Source organism: Simochromis diagramma, unplaced genomic scaffold (genome assembly GCF_900408965.1).
Source record: "Simochromis diagramma unplaced genomic scaffold, fSimDia1.1 OVJJ01000802.1, whole genome shotgun sequence".
NCBI classification, from domain to species: Eukaryota; Metazoa; Chordata; class Actinopteri; order Cichliformes; family Cichlidae; genus Simochromis; species Simochromis diagramma.
This window is the reverse complement of record NW_024387492.1, coordinates 16,435,386-16,457,911: the sequence shown is the minus strand read 5'-3', so window position 1 is coordinate 16,457,911 and position 22,526 is coordinate 16,435,386. Positions and strand designations below refer to the sequence as shown.

At 38.6% G+C, this 22,526-nt stretch overlaps 3 protein-coding genes across 3 annotated transcripts; 2 read left to right on the top strand and 1 right to left on the bottom strand.

Annotated features, from left to right (window-relative positions):
- Positions 1–2,033: 2,033 nt before the first annotated feature.
- LOC120725558 (rho GTPase-activating protein 11A) lies at positions 2,034–9,423 on the top strand. Its single transcript, XM_040018592.1, has 13 exons — positions 2,034–2,296; positions 2,375–2,471; positions 2,829–3,085; positions 3,293–3,444; positions 3,535–3,642; positions 3,748–3,915; positions 3,996–4,086; positions 4,331–4,358; positions 5,603–5,828; positions 7,157–7,306; positions 7,590–7,702; positions 8,865–8,918; positions 9,130–9,423. Exons 1-13 carry the CDS (start codon positions 2,121–2,123, stop codon positions 9,256–9,258), a joined length of 1,749 nt encoding a protein of 582 aa, XP_039874526.1. The 5' UTR covers positions 2,034–2,120; the 3' UTR covers positions 9,259–9,423.
- A 774-nt stretch (positions 9,424–10,197) lies between these two features.
- LOC120725416 (gremlin-1-like) lies at positions 10,198–11,534 on the top strand. Its single transcript, XM_040018319.1, has 2 exons — positions 10,198–10,399; positions 10,567–11,534. Exons 1-2 carry the CDS (start codon positions 10,234–10,236, stop codon positions 11,112–11,114), a joined length of 714 nt encoding a protein of 237 aa, XP_039874253.1. The 5' UTR covers positions 10,198–10,233; the 3' UTR covers positions 11,115–11,534.
- A 216-nt stretch (positions 11,535–11,750) lies between these two features.
- LOC120725418 (formin-1-like) lies at positions 11,751–15,873 on the bottom strand. Its single transcript, XM_040018320.1, has 5 exons — positions 15,729–15,873; positions 13,657–13,708; positions 13,016–13,165; positions 12,373–12,454; positions 11,751–12,163 (listed from the first exon to the last, which is right to left on the bottom strand). Exons 1-5 carry the CDS (start codon positions 15,748–15,750, stop codon positions 12,119–12,121), a joined length of 351 nt encoding a protein of 116 aa, XP_039874254.1. The 5' UTR covers positions 15,751–15,873; the 3' UTR covers positions 11,751–12,118.
- Positions 15,874–22,526: the final 6,653 nt, after the last annotated feature.

Here is a 22,526-nt window from a genome sequence, read left to right as displayed (position 1 = left end):
CTTTTTAAACTTTCCAAGCCCCTCAAAAGCCACTTCATCTTTCATGGTGAACCGCGTTGCCACCAGGGTGCGCCGTTCAGTTTAAAGTCACAATTTTCGCACTAAAGCATCATGAAGGACTGATGGTGATATTCACCGCTTTTGAGGTGTCCACGATGAACCTGTGAAAATCAGTACAACAAAGTGTAAGACATGACATTTCCTGTTGCCACTAGGTGGCGTTCTGCGTATTCCTGACAATGGGCACATCAATCTGTTCAGGGCGGGTCTGACATCATGCCTGTAAAGTCTGGTACTGATCAGACTGGATTTCATTGAGTTATACTAATTTGTTTCTTCATGGCGAGACATCAAAGTTCGCCATGCTTTCGGGGTCAAACCCTTCTGCGAAAACTCACAGTTTTCACTGTAACCCAAGACCAACTCCTTAAGGCTTTCCTGGAGAAATTTGAGGCTGCAGATGTCACCCATCACTATACTGTACCCCAAAGTGTAAAACATGACATTTCCTGTTCCCACTAGGTGGCGCTGTCCTTGATGTCAAATATGGCAGTTGAAATATGTTCAGGGCTGGAGCCTTATCATATGTGTGCTCTTTGGCCCAGATTGGACAATGTATGACAGAATGAGAGGCAATACGATTTTCATGGCGAGTCATCGAAATTCGCCGTGGCGCCACCGCCTCGCTGTATTACGAAAACTCAAAAGCTCTGCAATTTAACATGGCCCAGGTGTGTAGTTGACACTGACCAAAGATGAAGCTTATACGACCAAATCCCAAGGAGGAGTTGGAAAAAGTTCGAGGCATGGAAATGGCAAAATTAGAGTCAAAATGTCACCTTCACTTCTAAATTGCAGACTTCCTGTTGGGTTTGCCTCAATGGGCCCACAGACTTTTTTGTTTGTCTTGGCATGGTACACATGTGTGCCAGATTTCATACATGTAGCTCAAATGATGTGTTCATAGGGCTGTATTTTACAAGGCATAGGTGGCGAATACAGAGCCATTTTCACATGCCCATATGTAAAACCATTAAAATACAAAATTTTTCACCAGACCTGGCATGTGTGCAAAATTTCATGAGTTTTTGAGCATGTTTAGGCCCTCAAAAAGGCCCTTGTTTTGCCTGAATAATAATAATAATAATAATAATAATAATAATAATAATAATAATAATAAGAAGAAGAAGAAGAAGAAGAAGAAGAAGAAGAAGAAGAAACGGAGCAGATACAATAGGGCCTTCGCACTCTCAGTGCTCGGGCCCTAAAAAGCTTCAGTCTAATTGCAGCATACTTCAGAAAGATGATAGTGGGAGTTTGAACCCTTTAACGACAAACATTAATGCTTTTGAATCACTTTTTTTGTTAGTTGCACTCCCACAACCCACCAACTAAATAACATCTTGGCTACAATGCCATCAGTATGCTGCTTCTGTTAAGCTACTGGCCTTTTAAGAGCCAAACCCACATTATGTAGTATAAGGTGGTATAATTTCCAGCAAAAGAAAATTCTGGGAATGAGGAATTTGTAGGCTACATCTGTGAATAATCATAAATGTCTTGCACAGCCACTGATGTCAGCGGTTCCAACATTTAGGCAGTAATTTTGTGGTGATGACTTTATCGGCCCCAGTGCTGGTACGTTTTCAGTAAAAATGCATTTAATCAGTTCTAGATTTGGGAGCTGGCACTCAAGTATGTTCAAACAAGTGCATTCACACTAGCATTTATTAGTATCACTGTGATCAATACTGAAAGATCTCAAACAGTATTTGGCTACAACTTTACAGTCTTCTGCACTTTTACAAATGTTTGTCGTACATGTGGGGAAATACTGCTGAAACACTGCTGATATAAAGATGTTGTGAAACTGAAACACCCACTTCCGGAAAACAAGAATTACTGTAAAACTGTTTCAATAGTAATCTAAAGTGACCCACGTTTTACACCACTCCTGAATGCATCACTTTCCCTTCAGCGCTCACTTCCTGTGTGGCAGGTGATACGGATTAGAATAATAAAGCCCACCTCCTTTACTCATTACTGAGTTTGCAGAGATTGTGGTACCACGGTGAAAGGCCGTTAATGTGCTTAGGTTTTTCTTTGCTTCCGGTCAAATCATGAAGCTTACAGACAGCAATGTCATTCGGTTCCACCTTCAAGTCCTTTATGGGATCTCTATCAAGAGTCTTGAGAAGAAAAGGGAGAGGCTGATGATCAGCGGTTCAAAGATCTTTGGTGTTCCTCTGGAAAATTTGCCCAGGTGTTACATTCCTGAATTTGGGCTTGTACCTTGGTGAGTGGAAAAGGGAAATCATTAAATGTAACTTGGGAGGAACACTTCTAAAGCTTTGCTTAATAATTTGTGTCCCAGCTTTTTGGTGGACGCTTGTTCTTTCCTTCTGGAGCGTGGTGGGACTGTGGGCCTTTTCAGAAAACCAGGCTGTCTTGCTCGTATTAAGACTCTCAGGGTAAGAGTCTCAATGTTTGTTTGTTTTTTAAGTCTTAGTTCCACAATATTTTCTGGAGCAATAGTGCCATCTAGTGGTTTAAGTCACTTTACTGACCTGTCACCTACACTTCTACATTTGCAGTAGTTGCCACATGTTTGTAGGGTACAAATGCAGTCAAATAAAATAGTTTTACGAATCCTCCAAAAAGGGTGTGTTTTTGTTGAAACTGAATGGGTGTTTCTAATGTTAATCATATCTATTAAACAGTTTAATCTGGTTATACCTAGACAAACTACTACAACAACACTACATGCAGATATGCTTTTTTTTTTTTTTTTTTTTTTTTTTTTTTTGCTCTTGTTGTGTCTGGTTTAGGCCAAACTGAATCGAGGAGAGAGTTGTCTGTCCACTGCCCTCCCCTATGATGTGGGCACTCTGATCAAACAGTTTTGCAGGGAGCTGCCAGAGCCGCTGTTTCCCTCGGAGCTTCATGCAGCTATGCTCAAAGCTCAGTCTCTGCCCAACCTACAGGACAGGATGGCAGCCCTCCAGCTGCTGTCCTGTCTCCTTCCTGCAAGAAATGCCTCCTGTCTGCATTACATGTTTGACTACTTAGCAAAAGTTTCCCAGAGGTATGAAAGGATTTATTTATTTTTTAAATTAAACGTTAGCAGAAATTAGTCGCATACACAAAGTGCCGATTTAAAGTCCTTTTTGTCTAGGAAATAAGTGTTTCTGTCAAAGCTGGTTCTGCCCCAGGTTGTGTGCTTCAGATGGAAACAACATGATAGTTCAGGAGACCTGATATTGTTTTTCTTCACTGTATGTACTGCTGTCAGATGCAGCGAGAACTTGATGACCAGCTCCAACCTGGCTATAGTCTTCGCTCCGTGTCTATTACCCCCGCCAAACACGACAGAGATGTCTGAAGGACGGCTTGAGCTCAGAGTTCTTGTTCTGCGCACCTTCATTGAAAGTCCTCATTTATTTGGTAAAAGACCAGTTATTTGGTGTTAAACGAATTTCGAGTGGCTTTATATGCAATGCTTTATATGCAATGTTTTAATCTGTATGACAATAGGTGTGATTCCCAAAACTGTAATCGATAGTATGGAATATCTGATGAACTTCCATTTTGTGAAAGATGTTGGCTCCAAGAGTAGAAGTAAAAAGCGGCACAGTTTCAAAGGTAAAAAGACCACACAAGTTACTGAGCAAATCACTCTGTTCAAATTATGTTTAACCAGTTTTCACTATTTGAGTTCTCGATCTTAAATTTCTCAAACGCATGCAGGAATGCGCTCTGTAAAGACGGTGCCCTTGATTCAGGGAGGGTCAAAGCTCAGGCCACCAGAGCAGAGCCACGGGTCCACATCAGGAGACAGACCAACGCTGAGGAGAAGCCTTGGCCTGGATTCTTTCCCCAACATCCTTTTGTTCAGGACCTACATGCCTTCAGCAGGTAATTATATGGCGAAAGAATCAGACTGGAATGTGTGAGAATATTTTATTTGTGCAATCTAATCTAAAAACCGTTTCTAGATCAAAGCTTCAGGCCTGCAGCAGCTTTGTTGGATGATGTCATTGCAGCTGAAAAAAAGTTAAACAAGATGCCACAAGATGGTCTAAAAAGGTAAACGGTAAAGGTTTATAAATTTAACTTCAGTGTTCACTCTAACATCAGTGACAAATTAGAGAGCTAAGGCTTAGAGTTGATGCTACTTGGTTTCAGCATTTGGTTTCAAGGAGCCGCTTCAAGTAAAGCAAATGTTAACTGTAGAATAAACCATGATGCTTATCGGCTTTGGCCAAATGCGCACTGTCTGCTGTGTATTTGTTCAATGTGCCTCTGTGCTTTACATATGGATCATCACCAGGTTCACCAGAGGTGTCGATGGCTCTCCTGCAGGAAAACTAAAGCTCACGCTTTGGAGAAGACGCTCGTCACTATAATTCATGCTTGTTTCCCTAAAGTCAAGACCTCTGATCAAAAAGCAGATTGACAAGAGTGGTTTGGGGGGGGCGCCATGTTTTATGATTTGTTTTAGTTTTTTTTTAACTGTATTTATGTAACAAGAGACTGAACAATATATGTACGGATTTCCCATACATTTTTCATCAAATAAAGATATATTTTTAGTCTCTCTCCTTTCCTAAAGTCAATTGTATTAAATTTTCTGTGTATTATAGCCAAACCCAGTTTTGAGGAGTCCCATTTCCTTTCTTTATTGTTAAAAAGAAAGAAATTATTGTGAAATATAAGAACATGGAAAACAGAGTAGCCACTACTAAATGGGAAAAATGCATTTGGGCTCGGATTTGTAGCGTCGGTGTAGAGCTCCCGAAGAGTAAATGGCACTTTGTCATAGCCAATGGGAAAAGTGGATTTGCTGTTTCCTGGCAACTGCATCTGAACCGTGAAATGAGACGGATGCAAGGTTGTAAAATTTCCACGTATGAATACATCAGAAATCAACTCTTCAAAACAAAACGAGACGGAAAATAAAAACTTTTCACCAAACGCTGCCCATAAACGAATAATGCGCAGAACACTGGTGAATCAACTTGGGACAGAGTGAATTTAGACGAAAATCTGTGTTTGGCTTTTTGTTCCTCCGCGTTTGTAAAGCTTTATTTTGAAGATCCGGAAATGTGCGTTTTCTTTGTGGACGACTTGACGGAGGTCTCCCTCAGCAGGCAGGGTTCTCCTTAAACGCAAGCAAGGTAAGGGGGAAAAATGCAGAAATCTAATTTTTGATCCTTCGCGATTCCTTTGTAACAACAGTAAATAAAAATCTAATTACATGTTTATATTGAGTTTCATTATAAGTGAAGCCGTTTTTGGTTGATGGGGAGCTATTTATAGGCTTTTCACAACGGCCTTAATGGCTCTGTTTACAGAGTAAGTGGCGCATCAAAGATTTATTCATTTTACGGACCGCATGATGCCTTGTTTTTGTTTGTTTTGCCCACAATGACATTCAATTCAGGCGTTTTTGTCGTATTATGGATCTTTTTTTTTATCCACAAATAATTGCGTATATGTTTATAACAGGAAATTCATCCGTGTTTGTACACGAATAAACATCTGTGGGCTACTGTGTGTGTGTGTGTGTGTGTGTGTGTGTGTGTGTGTGTTCTCCCTGTAGATAACGAAAATGGGCTCGGCGGTGCGGTTATCGTTACTCAGCCTCCTGCTGTGCCTACAGCTCGGCAGAGCTCCAGCCCGCAGTCCCCGTACGGCTGACCAGGTGTCTGAGGCCGACATCCAGCGCCTCCTGCACGGTGTCATGGAGCAGCTCGGCATTGCTCGGCCCAGGGTGGAGTATCCTGCACACCAGGCTACCAACATTGTTGGGCCTCAGAGCATACAGGGTATGTTATAGAGATTTATGAAGGATCTTCTAGTTTAAGAATATTGGAAGCAGTATTCCCCACCACTGCATCTGTCTTAACTCTGTATTTTTTATTTTTTTTTCTTCAAATTTTCATCTTGTGGCTAAAATCTAATAAAATCAAAACTTGAGGAAAACTTGAAATTTTCAGATAACCTGAAATATTGACTTATGGATGGGTAAAATGGGTAACAGATTTTCATATCCCCTTGAGACCAGAAAAATACTGAATGCTTAAACCCAAGGGATATAAACATTAGGGCCATCATAGCTGGAAAAGTGGCAGGAGGGATCCTTGCAAGCCTAAAATTAAAAGTTTTTTATTTGCAGTTTTTCACCCCTTACAAATGAAGCCAAGTGGTTTAGTCCACACCATACTCTACAGCTAATTTATTCTATCAAAGTGGTAGCTAATGGACAAGAAGGAAGAAGTGGAGAGGGAGAGGACACGCACTCAGTGAGCTGTTAACAAAAAGAGAGACGAGTCTATGAATGGTTTAGCTATCAGTAGTTGTTTAAGGCAGTAAAGTGGTGTCAGATGTGACTCTGTGTCTATGAAATAACCCACCACAACTTAGCACGATTAAAAAACAATCTGCAAAACCATCAGTCTTTTCTGTCTGATGACATTAAAAGAGCACTAACAAAAAATGGCCATAATATCATAAGGTTAATTGTAAACTTGCTTTATGTTTATAATTGCTCACAGTTATCAGTATAATCACATTTACAGTTATTATGGTTTGCGTTGACCTCTGACCTCTGATATAGTTGAGTACTAAAAAGACTGAGAACAGTATTAGGCTGCAAGCAGGTTAAGAGGCTAATCTTGATCCTGTATGCTTCATTCTGTGTAGCAGACACTGAGCAAGATGATGTGATAAAGACTACCGTATGTTGAGAAATAAATGTTTAAAATGTGTGGAGATTTCAAACTGTGCAGACTTACAGGCACATCATAGATTTTTATTAACAATCTTATTCAGTTCAATTCAGTTTTATTTATATGGTGCCAAATCACAACAACGGTTCCCTCAAGGCACTTTATTGTGTAAGGTATAGACCCTAGAATAATACAAGAGTTAATAATACAACATTATATGAACAGTTCCTTGCCTGCTATCATGATGACAGCTCAGTTATTCATTCAAAAGCAATCAAAAATGTACGAAAGATTTGGATCATGAAAGGAAGGGGGACCACAGTTCTGTGCTGCCCCCCTGGTAAACAAAGCTATTTGGACTTGGAAGACATGTAACGTTGCATTTATGATTTTGTGGAGACTGTAGTGTCTGATTTCCCCACCAGGTGGTGCCCATGAGGGACTGCAGCATCTAGGCCCCTATGGAAACATCCCCAACATTGTGGCAGAGCTCACAGGGGACAATGTTCCCAAAGATTTCAGTGATGACCACAGCTACCCAGACCCACCAAACCCCTGTCCCCTGGGAAAGACGGGTAGGAATTCTTCCCCTGTGCAGAGTATTTTTTAAAAAACACTCATTTCTGCAGAATCAACACAGGCCTTTTATGGGGCTAATGGAAAATGTTGCTATTAATGCTGTTTTTAAGAATATGCATAGTTTTTCCATCTTCTTTTTGGCCTTTAAGGAAGTAATGACATAAATAAGTGCATTAATCACTTTCTGATTCACTGCTAGCCTTTTCCAGAACACACGTGGCTTGCCTAATGAACAGAAAAAGTGACTCCCTCTCTGCTACCTATTTATTGCATACACAGCAGCAGATGGATGTTTGGAAAATGCTCCTGACACAGCTGAGTTCAGCAGAGAGTTTCAAAAACACCAGCACCTGTTTGACCCAGAACATGATTACCCTGCCCTGGCAAAGTGGGTGAGTACAAAACAGGACCTCAGGAATCGATTAATTTAATTATAGACTAATTACTTGGTTTATTTTGATTTATTGATTTTAATTTATTCTACTGCCCAGAGTCTCAGATTATTTGATGGCCAGAAGAAGTCCAGAACACAGAAAGATTTACCTCATAATGAAATGAAAGAGAGTAAAGCAACAAAGTAGTAATACTGCATAAATATTTTTCAGCAGGAGATCAAATAAATGTGCATTTGGAACATCAGAGTCATCATGATCAGGAGCAAATCACAACAACAGTTGCCTCAAGGTGCTTTATATTGTAAGGTCAAGACGGTACAACAATACAGAGAAACCCCTCGAGGTTTTCAAGCAATCATTAATCGATCGCAATCCACATCTCCACGGGCCAGGTTGGATGCATTAAAATCAAACTACCATAAAAACGAGAAGCTATTCGTTTCTTTGTAAGGTGCAAACTTGCAAAATCAAATATTTTCCCAGTTTTAGTTTTGGTAGATACTGCAGACAGTTACGTTAAAATAACAAAGATTGGAAATAATGGAAAGCCCTCTTGATTGAATCATCACTTGGCATTTCTTTGTGCGCAGCTGGAATTCTCAGTCAGCTTTTCCCATATTGCTTCACATATTTGGGTGTTATTCACTATTAACCACATGGGCCACTTTAAGGTAAAGTACAGACTACCGATTGCCAACTGCATCATCTTACCTGCCAAACATGGCTCCTAATTAATTTGAGGTATTTGGACCATATTTGCTTTTTTACCATTTGAGGCTCATGTCAATTTTCCAAGGTCAGAAAAAGGCCATCAGTGTCAGCTGTTTGCCAAAAGAGGCTTATATAAGCCATTTTTGTCATCGGAGATGGCAACATTGCAACAGTACTCATACTTGTGGATTCTGGGGTTCTGCTGCATTTCTAACCGCAGAAACAAAAAGTCAAGACTTCTGTTATTTGAAAGATCAGATAAAAGGTTCTTGTAATTAGCATGGATCCATTTCCCAGTTTGTCCTCTGATATGTCTGGTCTGAGGAAGTTACCCACTGAGAACACTGTTTTTATTCCCTAAAAGGAGCATTCAAACAATTTGTTGAGCGTAACAAATGAATACATGATTTTAGATCTGAAATCTGCTTTTTTATTCTTTTGTTTTCAGAACAAGGAACTTTTGTACCAAAAACTGAAGGGTGGACCAAAGAGAAGAAAACGGGTATACTATTTCTTGGTTGTCTTTTTGCTTTTCCTGTGTGGGGTTGTGTCTGAGAAATCACAAAACTGAGCACTCTGCACTGAGTTTAACCCCTGGTGGGAGTTAAGCCAAGAGTCACACTTTGAATTTCTGTTGAATTTAATCAGATGCATGCAACTTATAGACATGTTTATAAGTTTGTGTACAAACAGTTTTATGCTTGTGTCCACAGAGTGTCAACCCATATTTATTGGGCCAGAGGTTGGACAATGTCGTTGCCAAAAAATCAGTTCCTCACTTCTCAGAGGAAGAGGAGGAAGACGGACCTTCTGTCCCCGCTGCCAGCAAATCCACAACCTAAACTCCTGCAATACCCACTGCAATATTACAACATACTGTCAGATAAAAGGTTTTAATAATTTAAGCATTTTGGTTAACAGTCAGTGGGTCTTTGTGTGTGTTTTGTAAATGCTTTGTTTGATTGTATTGCAAAAACATGGGACCTGTCAAGTTGTCTGTAGGTTTTTTAAAAAAAAAAGTTATTTCTGGATCTCAGAGCTTTACAAACAGCAATTACAATGGACCTTGTTCTTTTCTTTTTTTTAAAGATTGAAAAGCTATTTTTGGTCGGTAGTTTGAAATCTTGCCTTGGCAATAAAATAGGTTTTCCCTGAAACAACTCTGTCTCTTAGCAGAAATGCTCACAAGTGAGATATAGGAATGAAAAAAGATCAGCCTGCCATGATATCTGTCATACTGTATTTATTAAAACACTGAAGATCTGGGCTCTTTATAGGGGGGAAAGGAGATCTCAGTTCATTTATACCAACTGTTTGCTTCTTTTCTTATTTTTAAGAGATGTAACACACTACCACATTGCCAGAGAATTAACCCTAAATCAACCCCAAAATAATAGAATATATGCTGGTAAATACTGATCTGACAGTGTACAATATATCTATCATAACCATACTTTGTATAAATATATATTGATCTGAACGAATGTTATATCAAAGTTTTTCTTGGATGTACAGAGATTGGTTTATTAATACAAATTCATTTTGTATGTGACGAATTGCTTTGGTGTCTTGTGTAAGAAGTGTATTTCTATTTCCAATCAAATACTTGCCAGTAATTCTGGTAAAAGTCTTACTTTGCCATTCAAAGGATGATAGTGCAATACTTCACTATAGCATGTTCAGTATTTATTCACTGGGTTGCTTCATCTTGTCTAAATGGTTGTGTTCTGTTAAATCAAATAAACGGTTTATCTGCATCAACAAAGTTTGGAAGAGGATTTTGATTTGCATTCACAGACAGGCAGGATGGAGAGGATATGGGTTTGGGGGCGTGTTCTGGAGAAACTCAAAATTGGATATCTCCTCACTGTGTAATCCATAAAACCACAACTGAGGACGGCGGACCTCTAGAAGACACGCATGCTGACTGGATAATTGTTTTCACGCTAGGAGTTTTAAAAAAAAAAAAACCAAAAAAAACAGGTAACTCCACTTAACAGATATTGGTTCTGAAATGTGTATAATATATATATATAACTTGTGTATAAAATTATCCACTGCTTGCTTCTATGGTGCTTTATGTGTGCGTAAAAGTTGTGCGTAAATTCCTTTCCATCGAGGACTTAACTTTTGTTCCGTTTTCCTTTCAGGTTCAACGATGCAGACACATTCAGTGCAGAGCTTTGCAGTCGTTTTGGCACTGCTACTCACCCCGCTGAAGAGTACGAAAGCTCAGAGCTTTCAAAGCGCGTTTCCACAGCCAAACAAACACAGCCCGAATGAATCGTCGACGTGTGTACAGCCCCCTCTTATTGGATTAATTTCTCGCGCAACGGGGCCAGTAACCTCAACATACGAAGTGCCGGAGTCCAGCCAGGAAGCGCTGCACGTCACAGAGCGTAGATACCTGCGGCTGGACTGGTGTAAGACACAGCCGCTCAAGCAGACCATAGAGGAGGAGGGCTGCCTTCGCCGCACCATCATTAACAGGTTTTGCTACGGACAGTGCAACTCCTTTTACATCCCGCGGAACAAGTACCAGGACGGAAACGCCTTTCGCTCCTGTTCGGCCTGCAAACCCAAAGCCTTCAGCACCGTCACATACACCCTCCTCTGTCCGGGACAGACGCCCAGCACTAAGAGGAAACGAGTCCAGCGCGTAAAGCTGTGTCGCTGCACTACTATCGATATGGATTAGCCACAAACTAAAACATGCTGGCCAGTAATATTGTCTTCTGTGAAAAATATAGAAGGGAGAGTCTATTTTGCTTAAAAGGCGCATAAGTTGGAATAGAAAAGTGAGGAACATGTTTGAGCCTTTTTGGGGGGAGAGACAGTTGACCACTAAATCTGCTAAAAGACAGTACACACTGCTAAGTGGGAGATTCAAGTGTCACGTTGTGTATAAGGTGATAATTTGACCTGCAAATACAACTTTACCACACAATGACCAAACATCTGCCAATTATCAGTCGCTGCTTGCAGTTTTGTGAGTGTAAACAGACTTGGATGTGTTGGCACATGCATTTGCAGACAGGAAGTTTTAGGCCAATGCGAACCGTTGAGGTGCAGGCTGGTTTGCGGCAGTCCAGTGACAAAATTTGTCCAAACAAACAAAAAACCCAACAAGCTAATGGATGTGCAAAAATATAAGATGACTTCAGAGGTTGCATTGTTTCCACTGTGTGGGACATGGAGCTGAAGGTTTTAGAGACATACACTTTTATACATGCACTGCTAAAAGCCACTTGATTTCATGGCTGTGCATAATTTGTGTATCATTCATTGTAATGGCACTTGTAAATAAAACTGCATTCAAGCTATTGCATCACAGTTTTCTATGAGCAATGATTTTATTTGTGGAAAAATATTGTAAAAGATTTGATTTTACATTTTAGATTTGATGCAAAAATGTATCTGTCTATACACAGTTGAAGCTGTTACTTATGTCTAAATATTGCACAGAAGATTTTTTTTTAATATTTAAAACTTAAATATATGTTAGACGACAAGTTATAATATGGTTATAATATAAATCTTCCACTTAACAAATACAAGTAAATACAAGTAAATAAATAAACTACATTTTTCAAGGACCATGCATGTTTGGTACCCTTGCTCACATCCTGTTGGATCCAGCTTTGTGAGGACATAATCCGGTGGTTAGAATGATTTGGATATGAACAATATTTTTTGGTTTCTTTAAGTTGAAGATATGCTGGCTTCTTTCTGACGCAGTCGCTCTTTCTGTTGGGAGCAAATTTAGACTGGACTGAGAAAAGAAGACATTTCCAAAAAGATTTTCTATTAAGTCAATGCTAAAAAAGTAACTTTGCAAGAGAATTCCTGAGTTGGTATGAGTTGATCTGTTTTTCACATTTAAGGCCTAATTCCACAAATGTCATCTAAGGCAAATCTTTTTGCTTCCTCAGTAAATCAACTGATTCCAGTCTTACCAGGCTGCTGGGGTTGGTCTTTCTCGTCTCCACCTTCTTCTCTCCGGTAATCCTCTTCACTGACTGCTGAGCCTCTTTTAACCTGCAAAGTGAAGCATTTAGTAAATGAAAACACTCCAGAGAACCACAATGAGGCCAAGCTATTCTATAAATATGCAGCAAAAAGTAAAGTAGAGAAATAGAAATGTGCAAAATACTCTTTAAGCCAGCAGTTACAGATGCACCTATATGTTGGATAAACACTGATGCCAGCTAATATATAAACAATATCACCTTTACTGATGTCACTGAGAGATATTTGCCTTTTGTGTCAGATTAATGTTGGATTGGTTAAATGTTAAAAAAGACTAATAAAGAGCTAAAAGGATTCATAACAGTTTTCTAATATCAGATATAATTGTTATGTTTCATTCTTATGTTGCAATAATTAAGTGAAGACAAACACATTGTTTTCCCACACAGGGTATCGGTAAGGTCTTTATTAGAGGATTATATTTCTTTAGTTTTTAATTTAGTGATTCCCCTTGAGGTGGTTTTTGTGAACCTGTTTACAAAGGGTGACACACACACACACACACACACACACACACACACACACACACACACGCACACACACACACACACACACACAGCTATTACTTACCTCTCTTTAGAGATATTCTTGTTCTCCCTTTTCCACCTGGTCTTGAAGTCGGCAGAAAACTCAAACCAGAGCATGAAGAAATAGCCAGCTGTCACCTCCGTCTCCCCCGTCTTAGGCATTACCCCAAAGTACAGGATCAAGTCCTCGAAACTGAAAATAAGTATTTAAAAAAATCAAGATCAAAATTTAATTTTATCTTAGTGTTTGTGTCTCCTCTCATCTAAAAACATAACCCAGGTCCTCTGCTTTGTCCTCCTCAGCACTTTGTTTCAGTTGATCACTGTAGTACCTGTTATTACACTTCTATAACTTTAACAGACTTTTACCATTTAGTTGGTATGATGTTTGACCTGTTACTACGAAAATATTTATAGACATGAAAAAAAAGACAAAAAGAGATATGATAACAAAGAGTCACAATGTAGGTAAAAGAAATGGAAAACAACGGAATAACTAAAAAGGCAAAAAAAAAAAAAAAAGAGTTGCAAGATAATAAAAAGAAAAAAAAAGGGGGGGGGGGAATGGGAAAGTGATGAAAATAGACACAATATTATGAATGGATGAACTGCAAATAGCTCTAGGAGCCAAATTCAGATAGAGACCTGCATGCTGCACATGAATGAACAACTTAATTGTCCTACCTTTTTCGTACAGTCATCATCTGATAAGAAGCTTCAGCGTGCTCTTTTCGTGCTGTTAAAAAAGTGTGCCGGTAAAAAATTTAGTTTTTGCAAGACTTTCCAAAAAAATTTAAAAAACAGATTAATTTTAAACTTTATGGAAAGTCTGTGAATCTAATTATTCATAGTTACACAATAAGATCCTCTTGTATGATGATGACCTTGTCTAATGGAGCCAGACAACCATTTGGTCTTAAAACACCAATTATGCAGTCAATGGAGCCATTCTTGCTATTATGCCATTATGTCAAATAACAGGTAGGCTACTTGTTATCTGTGTCTGTCTCTCTGTAATGTTTTGGAAGTCTCCTTCAGACCCAGAACAATAAAAAAAATCAATTTTAAAAAGCTACAGAAATTACCCACTAATGAAATTTGTAAATAAAGACACACCCTCTCATAAAACCCAAATTCCAGTTCTTGTTTGAAGACTTTTTTAAAGTCTTGTGGTTTAATTCACATCTATATTTATCTAAGAGGAAGAGAATGCAGGAGGATAAACTTCAAATCTTAGAACAAAAGATAAAGTCTTGGAAAAAGATCCTGCATGCAGTCCAATTGTCTGGTGTAGTGTTAGAACAAATAAAACAAATGGGAGACAATAGACAAAAGATGATGATCTGAATAGGCGGCTCTCTTAAAGACACTGATTTTGAAGCTTGATTGTGATACCTTTGTTACTGGGTGGAGAGGAAAAAGATGACGCTCACAAGAAGAATTATTAAGTATTCACTGAATACTCAAACGTGAAATGGGTCACTATAAACATTTTACACAACATGGAATTCCTCAGCTCATAAGAGTTAACTTTTTTTGCAGTGAAAGAGCTCCATAGAAGGCCCAGTGCCTGTGTGTCTCAGCCATTGCCAAATCTGTCTGATCCCTATCTGAGTGTCTAGGCTGTACTCTGAATTCATTCTGTCTCCCTCACATACAAATACCAAAGACACTCCATTGGTAATTTTCAGGCTACTAAAGACACAAAGACTACATTTATAAGAGGCAAGGAAAGACATGTCTTGATTGAATGACAAATTACTTAAAAAAAAAAAAAGAATCAACAGCAAACAGAAAACAGGTACAAAGATATCTCTTTGAAGCAATGACTCTTGCTTTTCTATGAGGGCTGGGGGGACTTTTACATGTCTGTCGACAGTATGGCTATCTAATAATCTGCTCATGAGTAGGGGTTATGGGGAAATAATTGAGGATAATTAAGAATGTGAAGAAGAGCAGTCAGTTTTTTAAGTGCAAGCAGGCAATTACATGTTAATTGCAGTAGAAGCTGCACGGAGCTTGGAGGATATTCAAAACAACAAAAATCTGTCTTTCAAAAGATTTTAACGCTTTTAAAACTGAGCTCATAATGTCAAATATTCAGCGTGTATGTGACCGTACTTCTCAATCATATTTCAAAAGATGTGCGCAACATTTAATTTCCTTGCTGGAATAATCATTACAAAAAATGTCATGGGAAACAAAAACTAAGTAGACTCCATAATTCAATAGCTTGTAGCACCACCTTTAGCAACAGTAACTAGAGGTCTCATTCTCTTAATGATAAAGTCATATAGAGGAATTCTGGCCCACACTTCTTTACAACACCGTTTCTGTTGATTGAGCCTTGTGGGCATTTGTTTATATGAATGTGTCTCGTTTTCTCTTACAGCTGATGTGACTGCTGTTTGTGCTGTCTTTGCTTTCTGCCACATGCTGCACTGTGCATTGTGACCAAACATCTCCACTTTGGTCTCGTCTGTCCAAAGGACATTGTTCCAGAGGTCTTGGGTTTTGTCCAACCCTGGGAAGATTATAGCATTGTGTCAACACGCCTGAATGACCCAGTCGAGGAAACTACCAGAACCTCTACTTTTATAGGGATCAATTAATCAAGCACATTTTATTCGCTGTATCTGGCTGCTAAATACCCTCTTAGTTCCTGTGGAAGCACTGTGGGCGCACTCTTTTTTTTAATATGACTGTATCTGATTGATGTTTTTACATAACACATTAAATGAATGGTAACTCCTCACCACTGAGCACAAAAGCCTCCATCTTGTCTTTAAATGGCTGCAGGTATTCTTCAGGAGAGTCAGAGCAAACCTTCTGTACGTCTTTCTCGCACCCTGAAAAGAACACAATGATTACAAAATTCAGGAAGCATTACACTTTCAATATTTAGACAAATTTCAGATAAGAGCCTGGAGAAGACTGAAGCTATGAAGAACATTTCTTTCTTCTTCTCTTTGTAACAATTTACGGCTTGTTTAAAATAACCATAAGAAGAGAATAAGACAACAAACATGTTTAAAGGTGACCTTTATGCCACCATCTTTTGTCTGAAACCAGAAGATGCTCAGATGCATTCCAGATTTGTAATTTCGGCCTTAAAAAACTATCCTATATTTGTTTATTTGTTTCCAAGTTTAAATATTGGACACACTCGTCTGAATTGGCAGTATTGTAAAGCTAGTATTGGGTTTTGTCAGTTTTAATGATGTTTTTAATACTACAAAATAAGTAATTAAGACCTTTCAATAGGGTTCTCCGGGGTTCTTCATTTATGTATAATTATATGACTTCATTGACTTTTCCACCTCATTTTGTGTCACTACTGTTTTAGCTGTATGTAAGAAAATTCTCAGTGCTACAATTATTTGACATGGTCAATAATCAATAACAGAATACTTTACAAAGACATAAAATGGATTTATAGAACCAGCAGTTAAATCTGATAAAATGCCTTTTTTACCCCAACATCTACAACAACCTCGGCTATTGCTCAATTCTCCCACAGATTTAAATGAAGGATTCTTCAAGTGTCATGTCTTTTCTTTATAAGGTCTCTGTCAGACGTGCAGATTCACATAAAGAAGGACGAGCTCTGGGTTGAACTAGGTCCACCTGTACCCCAGCGTGAGGTTATCTACGCCGCTTCCTCTTCAGATATCACTAGTTGAGATTCGTCCAGAGATGGCGACTGCTCCTCTCTCTCTCCCTTTTCCCCTTCCAGTCTGCGGCTCCACGTTGCTGTGTCCAATCAGTGGATCACAGGAGCCAGTCTGTGGAGCCAGTCATAATATAGGCTGAACCAACCCCACCCCCACCCCGATGCTCGATCAACATCTTTCAGATAAGATTACAAAAGAATACTGTTTTCATTCGGGTTTGTGTAAACTGTAGAGGCGCGTATCTCCCTCTCTTTGCATTGTGTGGGGAGCCTTTCTTTCTTCTGTCTGCCTTTTGGGCCTGACAGACGTTTGCTTATTTCAGACTGAAGAGAGTTATGGACCTTCATGTAAATATAGCTGACTTCAGATGTGAGACTGCAATTACACAAACTGCACTGAAACAATGATTTTGATTCATAGTGAGGGATAAATGCTTTCTTAAGGAGGTTGACAGTATTTTGTGATGATATGCTAGAATTATTCATCTCTCAAATTACACCATTACTTCTGTAGGGGGGGATAGTTTATATAGGACATGGTTGCAAGTGACATTTTTTAATCATTGTGTCTTTACTTTTGGAACAAGACAAGCAAATATGAAATTTGAAAAGTTGTCCTTGTTTTATCCTTCCTTTTTTCTATTTATTTGAGCTAAGGTCTTAAAGTGATGCGTTCCACTGCCATTGCTCACAAAACAAGACAACAACTACCGCATATGGAAAAGATATATATAAATCTTATAAAGTTTGATATCTGTCTTGTTGTGAAACTTGTTATGAAAAGCATATAAGTGTGTGAAAACAGCAGTAAGATCCCTTGAAAAATTATATAATGAAACTTGTATGTTTTGGATACTTACTAAAACAATGTATGAAAGTAATGTGAAAGTGGCCACTTTCATGAGTAATCACATATAAGTTTTTACTATTTTTTTTTCCGTATGGGTAGTAGCTACGCCTACAGCTTTGTGAGTACTTTGTGCTAGATGTATTGAAGTTTTGCAAACACATGACTACTAACCAAATGATTTTATCTTTTCTCCACAATTCTGGACAAGTCACTGGTGAATATAGCCACAGTCACACAGGCTACTGGCAATGAGCGGAAAATCCTTGACCAGTTGGCAAGTGGTTGCTGGAGGCTGATGGCACTAGCCTGGAAATTGTTTGCTAAAGACCCAGTAAAAAAGACCCACAGACCAGTCAGTGACCTGGCAACACGTTTCACTGAGTGTGTATTTCCTGTCCGAGGCAAAAACCTTCTTTAGATAGTTTTGGTTGCTAGCAGTGTTGGGTGTAATGCGTTACTAAGTAACGCGTTACTGTAATTAAATTACTTTTCCACTGAAAAAGTAGAGTAACTAAATACTGTTCATTTTTAGGTATTTTAATTACAGTTACTTACAATGTACTTGCATTACATTGTAAAATAATTAAACTCGCTGAATATCATTATTTAATTTCAATAATTTATCTTCTAAACGTAAAAGTAAACTCTGCCGCTTTAACATCGCTGTAGTGCAGCTGTACGTCATTTCCCACCAGTTTGCTGCATAGTTGTATTCTAAAGCGGAAGATGTCGGACTCGGCTGAAGCGAGTGGCTGCTTTATGAAATGGAAATATTCCCGTCTCTTCACTCGTCTGAAACAAGCAGACAAGAATATTACAGTAATATGTAAGCTATGTCCTGGGGAGAAAAAAAACTATCGGCCGCTGTTAATAGCAGGAGTAATCTACTGAAGCGCCTGACACAAGAGTATAGACGAACACTTCTGAGTGATTCTTGTTCATCATCCATGGATAACTCCGCGGCCGTTCCTGCTAAGCAGGCAAAACGTGATTTTACTTCAGCAGCACAGAAAGCATCTGAAGGTGAGCTTAAAAACATTATTGCAGGCTACATTGTGGAAGAGATGCTACCGCTGCATACTGTAGAGTCTCCGTCTTTAAAAAAAAAAAGTATTTATTATTTAAAGAGTTTAATTTCTATTGTTTGTCCACTCAAGGTTTATAGGGATTTTAAAAAGTATCACACCACATTAGAACATCAGCTTTTATATTGTAAAGTAAAGACCCTACAGTAATATAGAAAAAAATGCCTACAATCAAATGACCCTCTAGGAGCAGGCAATTGGCAACAGTGGGAAGGAAAAACTCCTATTCACAGGAAGAAAACCCGAGCAGACATCTGCCGTGATTGGTTGCCCAGAGTTTGCAATTTACCTTCAAACACTCACCAGCTCTCCAAGCAGCAGTGAAACTGTGAAAACTGGAAAACCGAGAACATTTACTTTCAAATAAAAGTGGCACATGCATTTGTTGGTGCAGCAGCCTCTTTATGACAGATTTTTCACAAAACAACTGCCAGCAACCTACAGCAAACCAGTCCGGGAATATTCTTTTCCCCCTCGCAGGCAGTGGTGTATCATGTGAAAACATCATGGATAGCTCTTGATCACTGTGTGCATGGCATATACAAGTATATAAGCACTAAGCCAAAAATAAAAAATAAAAAAATGTAAATTTGATATATAAACTGTGTGGAGAATATAAAAAGGTGTACCAAATACAGCAATAACCAATCGGACAGTTTGTTGAGTTGTTATTAAGGAAAACCAAGAAATCACCAGAGTCGAGAAATCACTTAGGACCATGAATGCTTGTGCAAAAATATATGCATCTACCTGTAGGTGAAATAGCATGGACCAGCACAGACACAGACTGCTAGCATGGCTGAAACCATGAACTGATATACAATAAAAAAAAACTAAACAAAAAAAAAACAAACCCTTTTGCAACTCTGTGGCTCAATAAACTACTTTATTGCCACTGTAACAGACACAAGAAAATTTAAGCCCAAGAGGGTACACAATGTGTAGTTTTAAAAACCCAACTACAGATATAATCCAAATCTGCATAGCTAGTTAGCTTTATTAATAATTTGAATGAACTTCCCATGAATAACCCATGTAAATGCAATATAGTCTCAACATGGATGACTTAAGAGAAGTTTAACCACAACAAACAGAAAGATTTCATACCAGCCAAACAGAAAACAGAGGGAGAGTGACGAATGACAAAAGCAAAGCCTCAAACCAGGCATGAGGGCAGTTCAAACAGGCAGAACAAAAGGAACCTGCGACAGGCAAACCAGATTGCACGGTGGTTTGGGTAGACAGTGCGATAAGACAAAGCTGTGTTGAGATATAAATCTTCCACTTAACAATACAAGTAAATACAAGTACATAAATAAACTACTTTTTCAAGGACCCTGCATGTTTGGTACCTTGCTCACATCCTGTTGGATCCCGCTTTGTAGGACCATAACCGGTGGTTAGAATGATTTGGATATGAACAATATTTTTTGGTTTCTTTAAGTTGAAGATATGCTGGCTTCTTTCTGACGCAGTCGCTCTTTTGTTGGGAGCAAATTTAGACTGGACTGAGAAAAGAAGACATTTCCAAAAGATTTTCTATTATCATGCTAAAAAAGTAACTTTGCAAGAGAATTCCTGAGTTGGTATGGTTGATCTGTTTTTCACATTTAAGGCCTAATTTCCACAATGTCATCTAAGGCAAATCTTTTTGCTTCCTCAGTAAATCAACTGATTCCAGTCTTACCCGGCTGCTGGGGTTGGTCTTTCTCGTCTTCCACCTTCTTCTCTCCGGTAATCCTCTTCACTGACTGCTGAGCCTCTTTTAACCTGCAAGTGAGCATTTTAAATGAAAACACTCCAGAGACCCACATGAGGCCAAGCTATTCTCTAAAATTGCAGCAAAAAGTAAAGTAGAGAATAGAAATGTGCAAATATCTTTAAGCCAGCAGTTACAGATGCACCTATTGTTGGATAAACACTGATGCCAGCTAATTTACAATATCACCTTTACTGATTTCACTGAGAGATATTTGCCTTTTGTGTCAGATTATGTTGGATTGGTTAAATGTTTAAAAGACTAATAAAGAGCTAAAAGGATTCAACAGTTTTCTAATATCAGATATAATTGTTATGTTTCATTCTTATGTTGCAATAATAAGTGAAGACAAACCATTGTTTTCCCACACCGGGTCGGTAAGGTCTTTATTAGAGGATTATATTTCTTTAGTTTTTAATTTATGTTCCCCTTGAGGTGGTTTTTGTGAACCTGTTTTACAAGGTGACACAACACACACACACACACACACACACACACACACACACACACACACACACACACACACACAGCTATTACTTCCTCTCTTTAGAGATATTCTTGTTCTCCCTTTTCCACCTGGTCTTGAAGTCGGCAGAAAACTCAAACCAGAGCCATGAGAAAATAGCCAGCTGTCACCTCCGTCTCCCCCGTCTAGGCATTACCCAAAGTACGGATCACGTCCTCGAAACTGAAAATAAGTATTTAAAAAATCAAGATCAAATTTAATTTTATTTGTGTTTGTTTCTCCTCTCATCTAAAAAACATAACCCAGGTCCTCTGCTTGTCCTCCTCAGCCACTTTGTTTCGTTGATCACTGTAGTACCGTTATACACTTCTATAACTTTAACAGACTTTTACCATTTAGTTGGTTTGATGTTTGACTGTTCTACGAAAATATTTTAGACATGAAAAAAAGACAAAAAGAGATATGATAACAAGAGTCACAAGTAGGTAAAAGAAATGGAAAACAACGGGAATAACTAAAAGGCAAAAAAAAAAAAAAGGTTTCAAGATAATAAAAGAAAAAAAGGGGGGGGGGGAATGGGAAAGTGATGAAAATAGACACAATATTATGAATGGATGACTGCAAATAGCTCTAGGAGCCAAATTCAGATGAGACCTGCATGCTGCACATGAATGAACAACTTAATTGTCCTACCTTTTTCGTACAGTCATCATCTGATAAGAAGCTTCAGCGTGCTCTTTTTCGTGCTGTTAAAGTGTGCCGGTAAAAAATTTAGTTTTGCAAGACTTTCCAAAAAAATTAAAAAACATATAACTTTAACTTTTGGAAAGTCTGTGATCTAATTATTCATAGTTACACCAATAAGATCCTCTTGTATTTGATGATGACCTTGTCTAATGGGCCAGACACCATTTGGTCTTAAAACACCAATTATGCAGTCAATGGAGCCATTCTTGCTATTATGCCCTTATGTCAAATAACAGTAGGCTACCTGTTTCTGTGTCTGTCTCTCTGTAATGTTTTGGAAGTCTCCTTCAACCCAGAACAATAAAAAAAATCAATTTTAAAAAGCTACAGAAATACCCACTAATGAAATTTGTAAATAAAGACACACCCTCTCATAAAACCCAAATTCCAGTTCTTGTTTGAAGACTTTTTAAAGTCTTGTGGTTTATTCACCTCTATATTTATCTAAGAGAAGAGAAATGCAGGAGGATAAACTTCAATCTTAGACAAAAGATAAGTCTCTGAAATCCTGCAGCAGTCCAACGTGTCATGTGGTGTGTAGTGTAAGAACAAAAAACAAATGTGGAGACAATAGACAAAAGATGATGATCTGAATAGGCGGCTCTCTTAAAGACACTGATTTTGAAGCTTGAGTGTGTGATACCTTTGTTACTGGTGGTGGAGAGGAAAAAGATACGCTCACAAGAAGAATTATTAACTGAATACTCAACGTGAAATGGGTCACTATAAACATTTTACACAACATGGAATTCCTCAGCTCATAAGAGTTAACTTTTTTTTGCAGTGAAAGAGCTCCTGAAGGCCCAGTGCCTGTGGTTCCAGCCATTGCCAAATCTGTCTGATCCCTATCTGAGTGTCGGCTGTACTCTGAATTCATTCTGTCTCCCTCACATACAAATACAAAGACACTCCATTGGTAATTTTCAGTGCTACTAAAACACACAAGACTACATTTATAAGGGCAAGGAAAGACA

Coding starts and splice junctions, on each gene's coding strand:
- LOC120725558 (XM_040018592.1), top strand. CDS start 2,121: ATGAAGCTTACAGACAGCAATGTCATTCGGTTCCACCTTCAAGTCCTT. Junction 2,472..2,828: donor CTCGTATTAAGACTCTCAGG/GTAAGAGTCTCA, acceptor TGTCTGGTTTAG/GCCAAACTGAATCGAGGAGA. Junction 4,359..5,602: donor GAGGTGTCGATGGCTCTCCT/GCAGGAAAACTA, acceptor TTCTCCCTGTAG/ATAACGAAAATGGGCTCGGC.
- LOC120725416 (XM_040018319.1), top strand. CDS start 10,234: ATGGGTTTGGGGGCGTGTTCTGGAGAAACTCAAAATTGGATATCTCCT. Junction 10,400..10,566: donor AAAAAAACCAAAAAAAACAG/GTAACTCCACTT, acceptor TTTTCCTTTCAG/GTTCAACGATGCAGACACAT.
- LOC120725418 (XM_040018320.1), bottom strand. CDS start 15,750: ATGGAGGCTTTTGTGCTCAGTG. Junction 12,455..13,015: donor AAGAATATCTCTAAAGAGAG/GTAAGTAATAGC, acceptor TTCACTTTGCAG/GTTAAAAGAGGCTCAGCAGT. Junction 12,164..12,372: donor AGACCAACCCCAGCAGCCTG/GTAAGACTGGAA, acceptor TGCTCCCAACAG/AAAGAGCGACTGCGTCAGAA.